This window comes from Pseudochaenichthys georgianus, chromosome 9 (assembly GCF_902827115.2).
Source record: "Pseudochaenichthys georgianus chromosome 9, fPseGeo1.2, whole genome shotgun sequence".
Taxonomy (NCBI): Eukaryota; Metazoa; Chordata; class Actinopteri; order Perciformes; family Channichthyidae; genus Pseudochaenichthys; species Pseudochaenichthys georgianus.
In genome coordinates, this window is record NC_047511.1 from 32780243 (window position 1) to 32796477 (window position 16235).

General features: G+C 39.4%; 1 protein-coding gene across 1 annotated transcript; it reads left to right on the forward strand.

The window, feature by feature from the left end:
• The first annotated feature begins 2474 nt into the window (after positions 1–2474).
• Positions 2475–15988, forward strand: piwil1 (piwi-like RNA-mediated gene silencing 1). The gene is made up of 21 exons (XM_034091180.2): positions 2475–2618; positions 4303–4400; positions 5789–5885; positions 6257–6385; positions 6488–6702; positions 8505–8626; positions 8793–8873; positions 9108–9305; positions 9432–9540; positions 9770–9896; positions 10183–10300; positions 10745–10859; positions 10965–11152; positions 11283–11355; positions 11763–11963; positions 12568–12671; positions 13038–13108; positions 13215–13368; positions 14951–15076; positions 15149–15296; positions 15693–15988. Exons 2-21 carry the CDS (start codon positions 4332–4334, stop codon positions 15807–15809), a joined length of 2562 nt encoding a protein of 853 aa, XP_033947071.1. The 5' UTR covers positions 2475–2618; positions 4303–4331; the 3' UTR covers positions 15810–15988.
• The last annotated feature ends 247 nt before the right edge of the window (positions 15989–16235 follow it).

The window sequence follows — 16235 nt, forward strand, 5'->3', positions numbered from 1 at the left end:
TAACAAAAGCATGAATCCAATGTGTCATATTCTTTCTCTAGTATACGTACAACACCAGTTTGTTCCAGATTTACATTTTTTGCTAGATTCTATGCCTTACTTCGCATTGGGCTTAGTAACCTATGGTGCAAGTGCGTGCATGTTTGTGTGTGTGATACCGTGCCTGTGTCTTTTTCAGGGGCAGCACTCTGATGCTGAGCAGATTATGTTCCACGGCAGGCAAGGGAATAATCTAATTTCCCCAACCCGTTTACTGATATCATGGCACGGTAGATCCTCATTATTCATAATCCCCTCTTGTTCTGGTTTTCCAATCAAAATACAAGCTTAATGGGACTAATGTGATGTATGTAGAACGAAAGCTTTGATCTTGTTTTGTTTTAAACATTTGTCACAAGATGATACTGTAGCGTAGCCTATCGATACTATTACAGACACATGTTCACACAGATGGTGATGGTGACATCCTTGATTGTGATGAGAATAATGCAAAAATTAAGTGTTTTTGTGAAAGTGCAGGCAGTTTGATGTTCTAACTATGTTGCATATTTCCTTGCATCAGCTGTGGGCCCAAGTATCTCACAGAGCATGATTAGCGTTAGCGTGGAATCCACACCACTGCGTCTTTGGGTTCGGAAAAGCACTATATAAAATTAAGGTATTATTATTATTATTACCACTGGGGGCGAGCTTGAAGCCTGAAGTGCATTCATCAACGTCCCTGGCAGGGTTCACCTTCCTCAGCCTCCCACTGCTCAGCTTGCGGCCCACCGGCAACATTTTCATCCTTTTTATTTCATTCTGACTCTAGTTCAGTGGCCTTTGTTGTTTTTTAAGAGATAGTGTGTTTTTTATGTTATCAAAGCTATCACAGTTGTGGGGCGTTTTATGTCATATTGTTCAGGATTTAGCAAAATGATGTGTGTAACTTTTATGCTCATACATACAACCTATTAGATTGATGTGTTTTATTTCACTCTCCTTGTGACTTTTTACCTTTGTACCCCACAATAATGCTTGATGACACTACTGCTCTGAATCTGTAATCACTCTTACTTCTCAGTCATTGCAGATATCTTTCTGAAAAAGCCCTCCGAGAAATGTGGAGAAAAGAGGAAACATTTGTAAAGAAATAATTCCTTGTAATAAGATTATATGATGATTTTATTAAAGCATTCTTAACACGTACATCTATAAATCCTTCAATATTCATCATGGTCACAAGTTAAATTAGACAGATTAGTGAAATAAAAAATCAATACAAAAGGCCCAAGTCTTAGAGAAAGCCTTTAGATAATCAAGTGTTAATTAATCTTAGACATCATCATCAAATAGTTTCAACATTTTATTCAATCTATAGTCAATATTTTTAAGAATAATCATGGCCTACTGTATTTTGATTCCTACTCTCAGCCTGAATCCATTTAGGCCTTACTGACAGGCATAAATAGGATAAGATTACATAGGACTTTATTTATAAGAACTGTATGGCTCCTAACAGGGCACATTTACTTGTTAAAGCAGCTACAGATTCAAGAAAGCAATAAAATAAATACAAATAAATTATAAAAATAAGTAAATAAATGTACATACAGTAGATACACATTCAACAATTAATAACACGATCTGTGATGGATCCTTGCTCACAATGACTGCAATTGATCCTTGAAGCTTTACCGTAAAAACTATAAAATATACATGGCGTGTCACATTTCATTATAAAATAAAAACGTACCTTATGTAAGCGTTAAAGTTTTAAAATATTTTACTTTTAAAGCTGACCCACATTTTTTAAATAGTTTGTTTAGCATAAGACGTAGAAAGGTTTTATCAACACAGAGAGGAACTATTTATCCTTGAATTTTTTTAGAAAGGATGTTATAAATAATAATAAATAAAGCTGTCAGAATAAAAAGCATTTACATTTGCCTCTGGGATGTACCATAGCAGAGGTATCGAGCTGAATTGAGTGGAAAAACTATAGTAAAGTTAAAAGGCTTGTATTTGTACTTAAATAAAGCACTTGATTACATGTGGGCTACTTAGTTACATTTCACAACAGTTTTAATGTTCAAAAACTGAAGATCATATGGCATTATAAGCCTATACAGAGAGTCGCAATTTTCACTATTGTTGTGGTTTACACATAAGTGAAAATCTCAATTGTTTGTCAGTTTGATGCTTATAAGTACTTCAGTAAGTGTAACATTGCTTCATTATTATTATTATTTCGTTTGTTAGTCTGTATACTGTGTGGGCTATACTGGCATCTAGTGGTCACAATTAAGATAGCACTATAAAAAAGTGCAGACACAACAGCACAAGGTTAAACAGATCAATGCGCTTAAAAAAAGTAGTCCATAGGCTCTTTTAGATTAATTATGTAAGTAACCCTTGAAAAAGGTCTTTATTTGATTTATTTCGAAATATAAAACATTAATAGGTATTTATGCCGTATGTTAAATGAATAAGAGTTGGATGAATTATTAAAGATCTTTGTAAGCGTATTCATCTTTGCAGTAAACAGGCCTATAAAGAAATTGCGCCTCATTTGTAGATGCACCTGTCGGACCATTTCTTTCATCGAGTAGTCCGGTGTAAGGAGCTTGTCTTTAAAAGTGAGTATTACACTAAATACATTAAAACGTATACATCGTACGGTGATATTGACATTAAATGTTATGTCTGAATCAGATTTTTTGCCGAAGTTCAGATGTATTGCTTATAGAAATTATATCGTCGCCCATGAGGTCCTAGCCTTGTGTTAACTTTAATTGACCATTAGTCGACAACCATGGGAACAACATAGCTTGTGGTGAATTTGGTGCATGGCTTAAATTGATAACTATAAATGTCAATATAAGGTTCATATGCGAAGGAATACCGAATGTATTTATACATAGCCTTTGTAAGCATGCTATATTTGCTACGTTGTTAAGCTACCTGGTTTAGCATCGGCTAATGCTGATCATTAATTAGCATGCGCCATCTTGACTGCAAAATTAAACACGTGTTCCTTAAGACATTTTGCACAATCCATTTTATTTGTCACAAGTTTTTGTCCGAACACAATAACAAAACATATTCTTTTTTTGGCATGAGATATAAAGATGTGAGACTCTATTTTAATGTCAAGATGCAGCATTGTCAGAAAATTAGCGTTTTAACAAATGTCCTTCCATTATTTGGCGGTAGCCTTTGTTAGCATGCTATATTAGCTACGTTGTTAAGCTACCTGGTTTAGCATCGGCTAATGCTGATCATTAATTAGCATGCGCCATCTTGACTGCAAAATTAAACACGTGTTCCTTAAGACATTTTGCACGATCTATTTTATTTATGTCACAAGTTTTTGTCCGAACACAATAACAAAACGTTCTTTTTTTGGCATGAGATATGAAGATGTGAGACTCTATTTTAATGTCACTATGCAGCATTGTCAGAAAATTATTGTTTTATACACATTTTCTTCCATTATTTGGCGGTAGCCTTTGTTAGCATGCTAATATTAGCTTCGTTGCTTAGCTAGCTGGTTTAGCAAAGGGCAGTGCTTACATGAATGTTTAATAATGGATGCAACATTATTTATGTCCTGTTGGCATGCTAATTTTAGCTAAATTGCTAAGCTAGCTGGTATTACTACTGGGCAGCCCCGTCTTTAATTTTCATGCGCTAATAGAAAATAGCAGGTGCCATCTTGTCTGCCAAAATGAAAATATGTTGCTTAGGTGGGGTTTGAGAAATCGGCTCGAGATACACTTTTTGTTATATTCCATGGAATGCTTTTAACATCCCGATAGCAATGAATATCGTAAGTGCTTTGACAAAAAATACATTAAAAAATGTCATCTGTGGAAGCCGTAATATTGTAAAAAGTACAACTGCTAAACGGATTGGATTGCCGCCCTGTCTGTCAGCCTTCCATCTTGTGCACGCACAAATGTATCTCGTGCCCTCATTGGGCGTGCCGTCATTGGGCGTGCATTGCAGCAGTACTTCAATACTCGCCAGCAACAGGCGGCCACTTTCACCAGTCTGCTGATGTCATGTGCGCGTTCATGTGAGTTGGAGGAGATGCTCTGTAAGGAAGTCTGAAGGAAGGGGCGAATTATATTACTTTCAAATGTTAGTGCACTCGAGCCGGTTTCTGAAACTTACCTACCCAACCTTTAATGTAAAGCATTTTTTTTTTTTAAATATATATTATTGGTCAAGTTTCTCTCTGAACATTAGATAGTTATGAAACGGTGTGTGTATATATATTACTTTTTTAAATTATATTTGTATTCTTTTTTTGAACAGCTGCTTGATTTGAGACTGTCGAAACGAAAATGACTGGTAGAGCACGAGCTAAATCCCGAGGCAGGGCACGTGGTCAAGAGACTACAGCACCTGGAGCCGTAAGTGCATTGTACTGTAAACTCTGGCCGTTTCTCAATGTCAAGTAAACCTGCTGCAGAGCCACTATTTCAAGTAAACTACATCATCGAGTGGCGCCGAAGGACTGTTTAAATGCATGTTAAATGCCCAGCATTCAGCGCCACTTGATGACGTAGTATACTTGAAATAATGGCTCTGCAGCAGGTATACTCGACATTGAGAAACGGCCTCAGGGTCATTTATGCATGATCAAAAACGTGTATATTTCCTTGATTATTGTGAGATTACTTTATTACAACATATGCATGTTTAGTGAAGGAATTATTAGTGTGGATTACTATCAACTCAAGTTTTGATATCTGTGTGTTAATATCTAAAGGAATTTGAGTACATCTTATTTTGCTTGTGGTGGGCAATAAAACCTCTACTGAATAATCATGCCTGGTACTGATGATCCACAGCCCTAACTGTTTTAATTGGACATATCGTTTATAGTAGAGTGGCATTTATTTCCTTAAATCATAATTTGATTCCTAAAATGACATCCAATAGCAATTAGCACATTTATGAGTATTACAAAACTTTAGAGAATAGAGATGTTCTTTCATTGTGTCTTGTTTTAATGTAAAATTGTGATCATTGGACTAATGCATGTATAGTAAAAAATAAATAAATATATATCTGATGTATAAATAATATCTGAATAAATTCCATAATCCTGCTTAGAGTTGCTGGAGTAAGGACATGGAAATAAATGGGGATGCAGGTTGATCGAGTGGGTGGGGCCTATGGGGATCTTCCATTTAAAAGTGATGTTTAAAATGCAGTTAATGGGGCTCATTCACTGGCGCTTCCACAAACAACAACCAACATAATTATTACATTCAAATGAAGTACATTGTTCAAGTTTACATTAACTTTGGATAATAACACGGGAGAAATGGAAGCGCTCTCTTTTCCTCTCTCTCGACAGCCTGTCAGTATCTCATGCAGCTCACTGATCCAGTAATGAGTGACCCGACGGTGAAGAATAAATATATTTATAACTAGTTTAGCTTGTTCCAGAGGTAGATAAAATAGCTACGTGTGTTGGGTCTAACTCTTAGTGTGTGTTTTGCGGGTGCAGCTGCATTTCTGCTTCACACACGTTGCATACCGCTATTTTATTGTCATTTTCGGACACCTTAAAATACTGCCAGATTAGTGAAGCTATTTTGGGGAGCTTGTTTTGCCGCGCACAGAGAAAAGTGTCATGTATTTTACGTCATGTGATCGGCCGATCGATCTGAGCATCCCTAGAAATAAAGGCACGCTGCTTTGATGCAAATATGTTTGGCATATTCATACTAGTTTGAACAGAGCTCCACATATTGCACATAAATAATAGCATTTGCTTTCTTTTTTTAAGTCCTTGGCTCAAGGAGAGCCAGCTCCCCCACCTGATCCTGGACAGCTGGTCGGAAGAGGGAGACAGAAAGGTGCTCCTGGTCCCTTTTCGGCAGAAGGTATCGTCAAACATCGTGATATCTGTATTTCTCCTATATGATCGTGCTTTTTTGAAAGCCTGTGGCAATGCATTTAAAAATGTGGTATGACAAAAAAGTGTTCTAAGGTAATTACAAATGTGGCCACACCTTCTCCAGACCAGCAAATATGGCGATGGTAAGGACTGCATTCAGGGAAATTAGATTGATCAAACAAGGAAAAGTAATAACCGTTAGGATATGGTTTTACTGGCACAAGTACAGTGTATTTCTAGGTCTTATGAAACAATGGAGTGCACCATTCTTGCGTATGTGTTTTTAAACTTTTCAAGTTTGAGTATTGCATCACAATGCTTGCAATCAAGTTTTGAGTCTGGATTTGTTTTTGTTAGCTGTTCTACAGATTTCAGCCGGATTTCAACAGGTGAAGCTTGGAGAAAGGGGTGGACGCCGCAGAGATTTTAATGATGCAGGAGTTAACACCAGAATGGCTATGGAGCATGTTAAGGAATCAAAGTCTGGTCAGTAATCAATACAAAAAATATATGCCAACATATAAATAAAAGTACATTTTATAATTTGTGGAGAGATATTACTCCTTAACTGTGTGTACACTTCCTCAGGAACATCTGGTGAAGCCATCCGGTTGTCAGCAAACTTCTTCCGCATCCTGTCCCGCCCTCAGTGGGTGCTGTATCAGTACCATGTGGACTTCAACCCACCAATGGAGGCCCGTCGCCTGAGATCTGCACTCCTCTTCCAGCACGAGGAAACGCTTGGCTCAGCACGGAGCTTTGATGGAGCTCTGCTGTTCTTGCCTAAAAGATTGCAGAACAAGGTACTTTAAATCGGCAAATGAAAAACATTTACACAACTTTTATCTTTATTTACTTTCACTGTTGGATGGTAATCAATGTGTTTGTAATTGTTTCGGTCCTCATGTCCGAGAAAAGGCTTGCACCACACAAGAACGGAATATAATCTGACCAATTAATAGAGATTGCCATCATCAGGGCCCAGTGCTGTTATTTGGAAAGCTTATATCATTGCCATATCTTGATATTATGTTGACCTTTTCAAATCTATTGTCAGTGATTAAAGGGCCCATGTCATGCTTTTCCGGTTATTACCCGTCCCCTTGTGTGTAATGAAGGTTTTCCTGCATGTAAATGGGCTGCAAAGTCACAAACCCTCAAAGTACACCCTGTAGCGAGTAAAACTCTAACACAGAAAATACCTGTCTATGCTGCCCCAGAACACCTCGTTGGAGATTTCTCTTTTCTTCCTCGGTACAGTGACGTACCCAAATGGACCAGTCCGCGGAGCCGTTACGTTAAGTCTTCACGGACTTCCTCACACACTCAATCTTTTCTCAGCTGCAGCTCCCCGTATACCTATACTAGTATACCTCAACAATGGAATTATGATCAGTAGAAATGGCCATGACATGGGACCTTTAATCTCTTAAGCCCCACGGACCCGGTTCCAGCGCCGAAATCGTGTCATTTGCAGGAAACAACGTCTAAGGAACCTTAATATTTAATAAACTATGAATATTTTATATCCATATAACAGGGAAAAAACTAATTTAACTGATCTTTTTCATTTTATTTTTTTTAAAAACACAATGCTAGTGACCCTCTGAATTAGCCCCGAGCGAAAAATGCTAACCTATTACTCCACCGAAAATCACTCCTAGCTCCCTTATTACTTATCCTAGCTGCACATCCAACACATCGTTTATGATCGTAAAGACACAGAATCTAACGGTGCCCACCTCAACACTGAAAGATAAAAAACTTGCGACGTTATCAACAAAAACGTACATCAAAACATGTGGCGCTAGTTAGCCTACAACGCTAACATGGCTTACCTTGGTTTTGTCTGGTCAAAACTGGTCTTCAATGGCATTAAAACGATGATGTAGTTAATCCATAGGTTAAAATCCAATGTGTCTGTGTCCCCTTTGGAATGTTCTGATAATCTATAAGCAATAAAACTGCAATTCCATTTTAAAATAGTAGAGCAGGCCATTCCTAGCGAAGACGCAACCTTTTTTTTTTTACATGAGTGTGTGCGGGGAGATTTCCCTTCGATTCTATTGGCTCTAACGGTTAGAAAGATATGTCACATGTCAAAATCCAGCAAGGGGGGCCAGAGATAAGGAAAAGGCTAAATCTGTCTAAAAAGGTCAAATATCACTTGTTTTGCATCAATCTTGATACAGGGTACTTATTATATGTTGTACTTTGGATTCCTAAAGCTTTTTAGTCTACTAACCCATCATCCAAGGTTAGTTTTCACTATAAGTACAAAATATTTTTTGGGCGGACACTATAATTTACAGTTTTTTTTTACCATGTTCAATCTGAATTTTCTTTCAAATAAAAAAACATCTATATTGATTCTGAATTTTCTACATCCAACTCACAGATTTATCATTACTTTGAGAAAAAAGATTATTCATTTAACCCTTTTTAGAAGGGAAGATATGGTCATTTGTTCTGGGAATGTCATTTTCAAGCCTGAAACCTGAAAAACAGGCTTGGGGCTTAAGAGGTTAAACGATTATTCTTTCTGTTCGCAACCGATCTAATGTGTAATTATTATTTTTTTTACACCTTTTTGCTTTGTGTTTAGGAGACTTTGCTCCACAGTGAGACGAGGATGGGAGAAAAGGTACAGATCACTGTCACTCTGACAAATGAACTGCCACCGACGTCACCGGTGTGCATTCAGTTTTACAACATCATATTCAGAAGGTAAGCACAGTCAGCCAAATGAAATGTACCATGTGCCAATACTTAAATTAACTTACTTAATCATTACCTCCAAAACTAAAGGCTTGGATAACAATACATTTCACCATTTTCTTATTGGAAACTCCAAATGTCTGTTTTTTTTAAAAATGTTTTATAATGTCTTCAGGATCCTGAGAATGCTTGACATGCAGCAGATTGGACGCAACTACTACAACCCCAAGGATCCACTCAACATCCCACAGCACAGGTATATAACTCAAATAAGCTTTTACCTATTTAAAGAACAAAATGGCAAGTGCATGTGTATGCAATATAATAAGAAAACTGATGTCTGCTTTTAAAAAAACCAACTCCATAGAATACTTAAGCCCAGTAAGAAGCCATAGCAGGGTTTAGTTGATGTGCAATCTTCAGACGTTGAGGCTTACTTTCTTTCAATAGCTTTAGGCAGAAACACATTAAGCCTGTATGTCTGTCCTAGGCTCACCATCTGGCCAGGCTACACCACAACCATCCTGCAGTACGAGTCTGCCATAATGCTGTGCACTGACGTGAGCCACAAGGTCCTGCGTAGTGAGACGGTGCTGGACTTCATGGTCAACCTGAGGCAGAAGACTGGAGATCAGCGATTCTCTGAGATCTGCGGCAAGGAGCTGATTGGTCTCATAGTCCTCACCAAGTAGGATCCTAATTTGCCACTTATTTTTCTTGAATTAATGTGCATATTTATAATACTGTGCTTGGAAGGGATTATCCACTATGTATTTATCAGTATTCTCTTGATACCTTTTTTTTTTTTTAATAGGTACAACAACAAGACCTACAGGATCGATGATATTGCATGGGATCACACTCCTATGAACACATTCACAAAGGCAGACAAAGAAGTCTCCTTCAAGGACTACTACAAGTCTGTAAGTTTCATGCACTTGACACAAAGATCAGAGCAACTGTAACAGTCATTGATGTAGCTTTCTGTCTCAACACATGCACTTCCCACACACACAATTTAATAGATGTTGTATTAAAGACATGAACATTTACTGCTTTCTGTTATGTTATTTAAAGCCCCACCAGTAAGTTATGAACCTAAATGTCAACCTTATTCTAGTCTGCACTGATATTCAAACTTTGTTCTCCTAGCAATACAGCCTGGACATCTGTGATAACAACCAGGTGCTGCTGATTAGCAATGTGAAGAAGATGGGGCCCACTCAAGGCCCTCCTCCTGGTCCAGCCATGCTCATCCCAGAGCTCTGCTTCCTTACAGGTTACCATCTTATTCTCCAGTGTGCCACTGCTATAGCCATGGTATCAAATGTTTTTATTCATGAGGAGATTATTACAGAAACAGGTCACTTGTTACACAATTTGTCAGTTTTAACAGGCTTAATTACTTTTCTGATCACAAGAATACAGCAAAAAAAGTGAAGATGCACTCAGAAGTCCTTGTGTGGTTATTGGTGACAGCAGTTAGTCTTTCTGGATCCATTGTAAAGCCTAACCATTTGGTGACATTTGTCCTTACTTGATAATAAACTCATTTTGTTTGACAGGCTTGACTGACAAGATGCGAGCTGACTACACCATCATGAAGGACTTGGACAAACACACCAAATTGGAACCACAACAGAGGGAGTCACGCCTCAACAGATTTGTCGCCAGTTTGCATATGTAGGTGATATTTGTGCACTTGTGGCCACAACGATGCAAGCCCAATTAATTTATGAAGAGAACTGGATGCAGCGTTTTATTCCACATTTGACATCTTTCAGGACGCATTGCGTTAAACTATAAAAAAGGGCTATTAAAGTGACTATTAATGCAGTATCTGTTAAATTGTGATATTTTTTTGCCTCCTTTCGTAATGTGATTGAAACAGTAGTTTTAATTCTTAGGTTTGGCAACATTTAGTTTAAAAGCATGACACACTTCCTGTCGGCTATGACAATTCCTGTTTACACATACTGAGATGAATGGCCAGCCAGCTGAACAGGTCTAATCAACACACACTTTTTACTTGAGTGAGGCGACTGTACACATCAAAAGTGCAATTTTCCACATCTTGAGGCATTATGATACCAGCCTTTGATTTGAACCCCAAACATGTTTCCATAGGAACACTGACGCTCAGGCGGAGTTGGACAAGTGGGGACTCAGCTTTGACAGGGAACTCCTGAAAATGACTGGTCGGGTCCTCCCGGGGGAGAGGATTTTCCAGGGATCAAGATCGGTACAGTACATGCTTGTGTTTGCATTAATCAATTTTTCTAAATAAATTCAATGTATTCATTTATATGTTCTGCAAAAGGGTTAAAATAATTGTTTTGTCCCATAGTATGACTTCAACCCCATGATGGCTGAATGGGCCAAAGAGATGCGTGGCATGCCTGTCATCAGCTCTCCTCCTATTGACAAGTGGTTCATGTTTCACACCCGGCGTAACGTCAATGAAGCGGTGTCCCTTATGCAGACCCTCGGCAAAGTCTCCGCTCCCCTCGGGATCCGCATGCAGAAAGCCGTCATGTGAGTTTCAGCAAAACAACACTGCAACAAAAAGCAGCGACTTTATAGACCAGTGACCATCAAAATGAACTGCCCTGATTCGATGATTTTTATGATCATTTAGTTATTGCAAGCTGTTCTTTTCCTTTAGGATCGAGTATGATGACCAATTGGAGTCTCTCCTCAGAGCCCTGCAGCACAACGTGACACCCCAAACACAGATGGTGAGTGACTGAATATATCATGCTTAAACTCAGCTGTATTACTTTAGTTGAGGGTTGCACAATATCTCAATTAGGCACCTCAAGTTATATCTGTTGTGCTGTAAAAGGAATACATGCACAGGGACCACTCATCGGTTGTTCTTTAATCAGTTTGATCAAACAAACAAAGCCAGGCTGTTCGTCCTTAAAATGAACGAGGGGCAGGAGATAAAATCATCAGGAGCTGAAACACAAGTTGTATGGAAATATTTCACCTACAGAAATGGATGATGGCAATCTAAAACAGATACTTGGTGGTAAAACAGTTTGAATGTTGCGGAAGAAAGAATCGATGTCTTTTAAATCCAGTTTTTCCCAATAGCATGTAACTTCAAAGCTAAATGAGACATGCTGTTTTTCTACATTAGGTGGTGGTGGTCCTCGCCAGCAACAGGAAGGATAAGTATGACTCCATCAAGAAGTACCTCTGTGTGGACTGCCCCACCCCCAGCCAGTGTGTGGTGGCCCGGACCCTCAGCAAACCCCAGGCACTCATGACCATAGCTACCAAAATTGCTCTGCAGATGGCTTGCAAGGTCGGAGGAGAGCTCTGGAGCGTGGAAATCCCTGTAAGTTGTGTGCACAAGAACTCATCTGTACATTGAAGAAATTAAAGCTTAAAGCGTGTTTTAGAAAAACGAGATAGTAGTTTTTGAGTGAGTTAAGTTGTTTTAGAGAGTAGAACTGCTACAGCTATTTGTTTCACTAAACATAATGCAGCTATATTTATAAAGCATTTTAAACCTCCAGACCAAAGTGCTGTACAGTCGAAACAAAACATACAAAAAATAACACGGCACATGTAAAAACAATGGACAATTTAAAAGCAACACTCTAAAAGATGTTAATACGTCACTGAGGAGAAGAGGTGGGTTTTAAGAAGCGATTTAAAAGCGTGTGGCGGCCTGTCTGATAGGCATGGGCAGATGGCTACAGAGAAGCAACGGAATGACTTTGATTTGTTAAAAATGTAGCACTCGTACTGTGGCACCCTGCCTTTGTGTAGTTACCCACCACATTTTTATAATGAACCCAAAACATTTGAACACCTCGTTGGGTGATTCAGACGATTTACTGCTTTTCATTAGTTTCAAGTTTGGGTGAAACCCGAAGGTACTGATGAATGTGGTTTTGGACATGACGCTTGCTGCTAACTTGCCCTTCTCTCTGCAGCTCAAACAGCTGATGATTGTGGGCATCGACTGCTACCATGACATCTCGGCCGGGAGGAGGTCCATTGGAGCTCTGGTTGCCAGCCTCAACCAAAGCATGAGCAGGTACGTTTCTACGGACAAACCCCTCAAAAGTTTCTACATTGTTCTTCTGTCACGATCATGATACCAAACACTCAAATTAATTCAGCGTTATTTATTTGCTGTTCATGTACACATTACAACCAGTGCCTCCGCTCTGGTACATGAACGCATGGCGAAACAAACATGCCTTTTTATCCTTATGAAAGCACCTTACTGTCTCGACATTTAAATTGGATTGAACTATAAAGCATATTATAACAGAGGCCTTCCGGTGTCTGTGTATTCTAATCTGAGGGGTAGCCTCTTTTCTCACTTAACATGTTTTCCCTCTGATTTAGTGCCACAACACAACCAATAAGTCTCGTGCTGTTTTTATTTTCTGTCAAGGTGGTATTCAAAGTGTGTGCTGCAGCACAAAGGGCAGGAAATCATGGACGGACTCAAGATGGCCTTGTGTGGTAAGTTTACTTTCAGAATTCTCTGAAGATAGTCAGAGATAGACCTAGCTTTAATTTTCTATCAAATCTTGGCCTCGGTGCTATAATGTTTTCATTTGTGTTCCAGGTGCTCTGAAAGACTACATGAAGTTCAACAACTGCCTGCCTTCGCGCATCATTGTGTACCGAGACGGGGTGGGAGACGGCCAGCTGCACAGCGTGGTCGACTACGAGGTGTCACAGATCCTGGACTGCATCAAGTCCATGGGACAAGACTACGTGTGAGTAGGGTTGGGTACCGAGAACCGGTTCCGGTTCGGAACCGGTTCCAACATTTCGATTCCAACGGCATCATTTAGAAATGTGAATTTCGGTTCCGCTTTTCGATTCCTGAGGAAATGTTTCTCGCCGCTCTCCGTAGCCTACTGCATGACTGCAGCGGGGCGGGAAATGTAGCGTTGTATCTACATTTCCTACAGTGTAACCTGAGACCAGGGCCGGCCCGTCGCACTGGCATTATAAATGTTCGCCTAGGGCGCCAGATCTGTGGAGGCGCTGCGCTGACAGCTTTGGGAGGGAAAACAAATGTTTTGACCGTTGGTGCTCATCCTAATTTTCGGCCTTGATGTAACAATATTCATAATTAAGTAAATGTAACATCCTTTTCATCCCGGTTACACTTTTCCTTTGCCCTGTACGATGGGCGCTGCAAGTGATGAAAATGGGGGATGTTGGCTTATCTGGCAACCGCAGCTCACAGCCAAAGTGCGAGGGAGAAAGGGAGGGTGCACTGGAACCGGCGCTGTTGTTATTAGCATCTGGTGCTAGCTGCTCTAACGGATATAAGAAGAAGATGTTTCTACAATGATGTGGAGGGAGAGTCCTCTCCAGTCAGACTGAGGCTGATAACTTCAGCTCAGTGAGGTAAAGGACTCTTGAGTGTTTAGATAGTTCACTTTAGTCTAAGTTATCTCAGTGGGTCTCAAACGTTTTGATCACAATTTATGTAAACACATATTTCCAAGGCACTCTTTTATAATTATTGGGATAAAACAAGTTTGAAATCATTCCAATGTATACTATAGGACAGTAAACCAGACATATCGTTTTAAACTGGAGATAAAAAAATATGCATAAATAAAATAGTAAAATAAGATATGAATGAACAACAAAAATAAAATGCGTTACATGTAGGCTATTTGTTATTTAATTATTAAAATGTAAACCGATCTTCATATGGGTGTTTAGAGTTGTACCCCCTAGATCTAGTCTCTAGTAATTCTGCGTGTGCACCAGATTGAAGCATTTTGCTTCAAAATGTTCAAACCTTTCTTCCCGGTACGCCTGAGAAGGCAGATATGCTTGTTTTTCTCAACAAGAACTGTTTTTAAAAGTTGTAGCTTCAGTGGTTCTCAGGTTAAAGTTACATAGCAGTGAATATAAACAGACTGATTCATGTGAATATTACTTTAAACTAACCTGTGTAAAAGTTTCTCGAATAAATGTAATTTTTTTTTTGGTGGAAGAAGCATGTATCATTTTTTTACCCTGCCCCTCAAAGAATCGGAATCGAGAACCGTTAAGAACCGGAATCGAAAAGTAGAATCGGAATCGTGGAAATTCAAACGATACCCAACCCTACGTGTGAGTATTCCATCTCTAAGAGCCCTCTCGAAGCATTCACAAGGCTTGAATCTTAAGACTTTATTTTATACTTGGCGTAAGTAATGTTTGGCTATGTGTTGAGAAGGATCCCTGATTGGTTGAGTGGGGGTAATGGAAGCCCCCTAACGACTTGAACAGAGCTCATTATACCAGAAATGGCCAGTTTTCTGATGGGGCCTCTCCCTCTGTTGGTCATAGGCCCAAGCTGACTGTGGTGGTGGTGAAGAAGCGCATCAGCTGCAGGTTGTTCAGCCTAGTCACTGGGAAGGCCACCAACCCCCCCCCAGGCACCGTGGTGGACTCAGTCATCACCCGTCCAGAGTGGTATGTTTCTGGATGTCCCTGCATTATTCTAAACATTTTCAGTAGTAGGAGGTAACTGTTGCAACCTTTCAGGTATGACTTCTACATCGTGAGCCAGCATGTCCGCTTTGGCAGCGTTGCCCCGACCCACTACAACGTAGTGTACGACAGCAGCGGCCTGAAGCCTGACCACATGCAGCGGCTCACCTACAAGCTGTGCCACATGTACTACAACTGGCAGGTAGGCTGGCTCGAAACCTGCGCTGATCAGAGTTCTGATGCAGTTTAACATTATTATGGTGACTTGAGGACAGATATTGTCTTACAATATTTGGATATCCTAATAATGTAAGCGCTGTTCAGTCTTGATTTTAAAAGCTGCAGTGAAGTAATGCTACATTCAGAATTGAACAGACTTCTTAACTTCTGCATTTCTCTTAATCAGAAAATTCATATCAGACAATTTGTCAAAAATACTGAGGGATTTGGTCAAAAGTAACTTAATTCTCTTCATATCGACTTTAAAATAATGGTTTTCTAGAACCATCATGAATTGGCTAATAACATATTGCTAAGGGACAACCAGTGATTGTTAGAGTTGATATGCTCTGGTTTATGTTCTGTGTTTGTGCTTCAGGGGATCATCAGGGTGCCCGCTCCGTGCCAGTACGCCCACAAGATGGCCTTCCTGGTGGGCCAGAGCATCCACAGGGAGCCCAGCATGAAGCTGGATGACCTGCTCTTCTATCTATAGTGAGGAGGAGGAAGGGCGAGCGTTTTGTTCTGACTTTAAGTTGCCTTCTGATGGAAAGGCATGGTCGTGTTTAAGTTTTGCCAAAGAAAAGAGTTTTTTTTACATTTTGTAACCATGTGTATTGATTTACGCAGTTCATGTTCACATTTGATAATGTTCTAATAAACATTTGAATTAAGTATTTTGTGTTCATTTAAAGCACACATGCAAACATTACAAAATATCAAATTTATTTAGTTTGTTTTTCTAGAAAAGATTGCACATGCACACCCACACAATAATTTGTAACCACCAATATAGGCTGATATTTCTTATCATAAAGCTAGCACACAATTGCAGACTTTTAAAACAATATGGTCTTCAAGACACCATGGGGAAAGCTTGCACTGTTTGATTATAAAGTTAAATGTACAAAAAAGGCAGTTT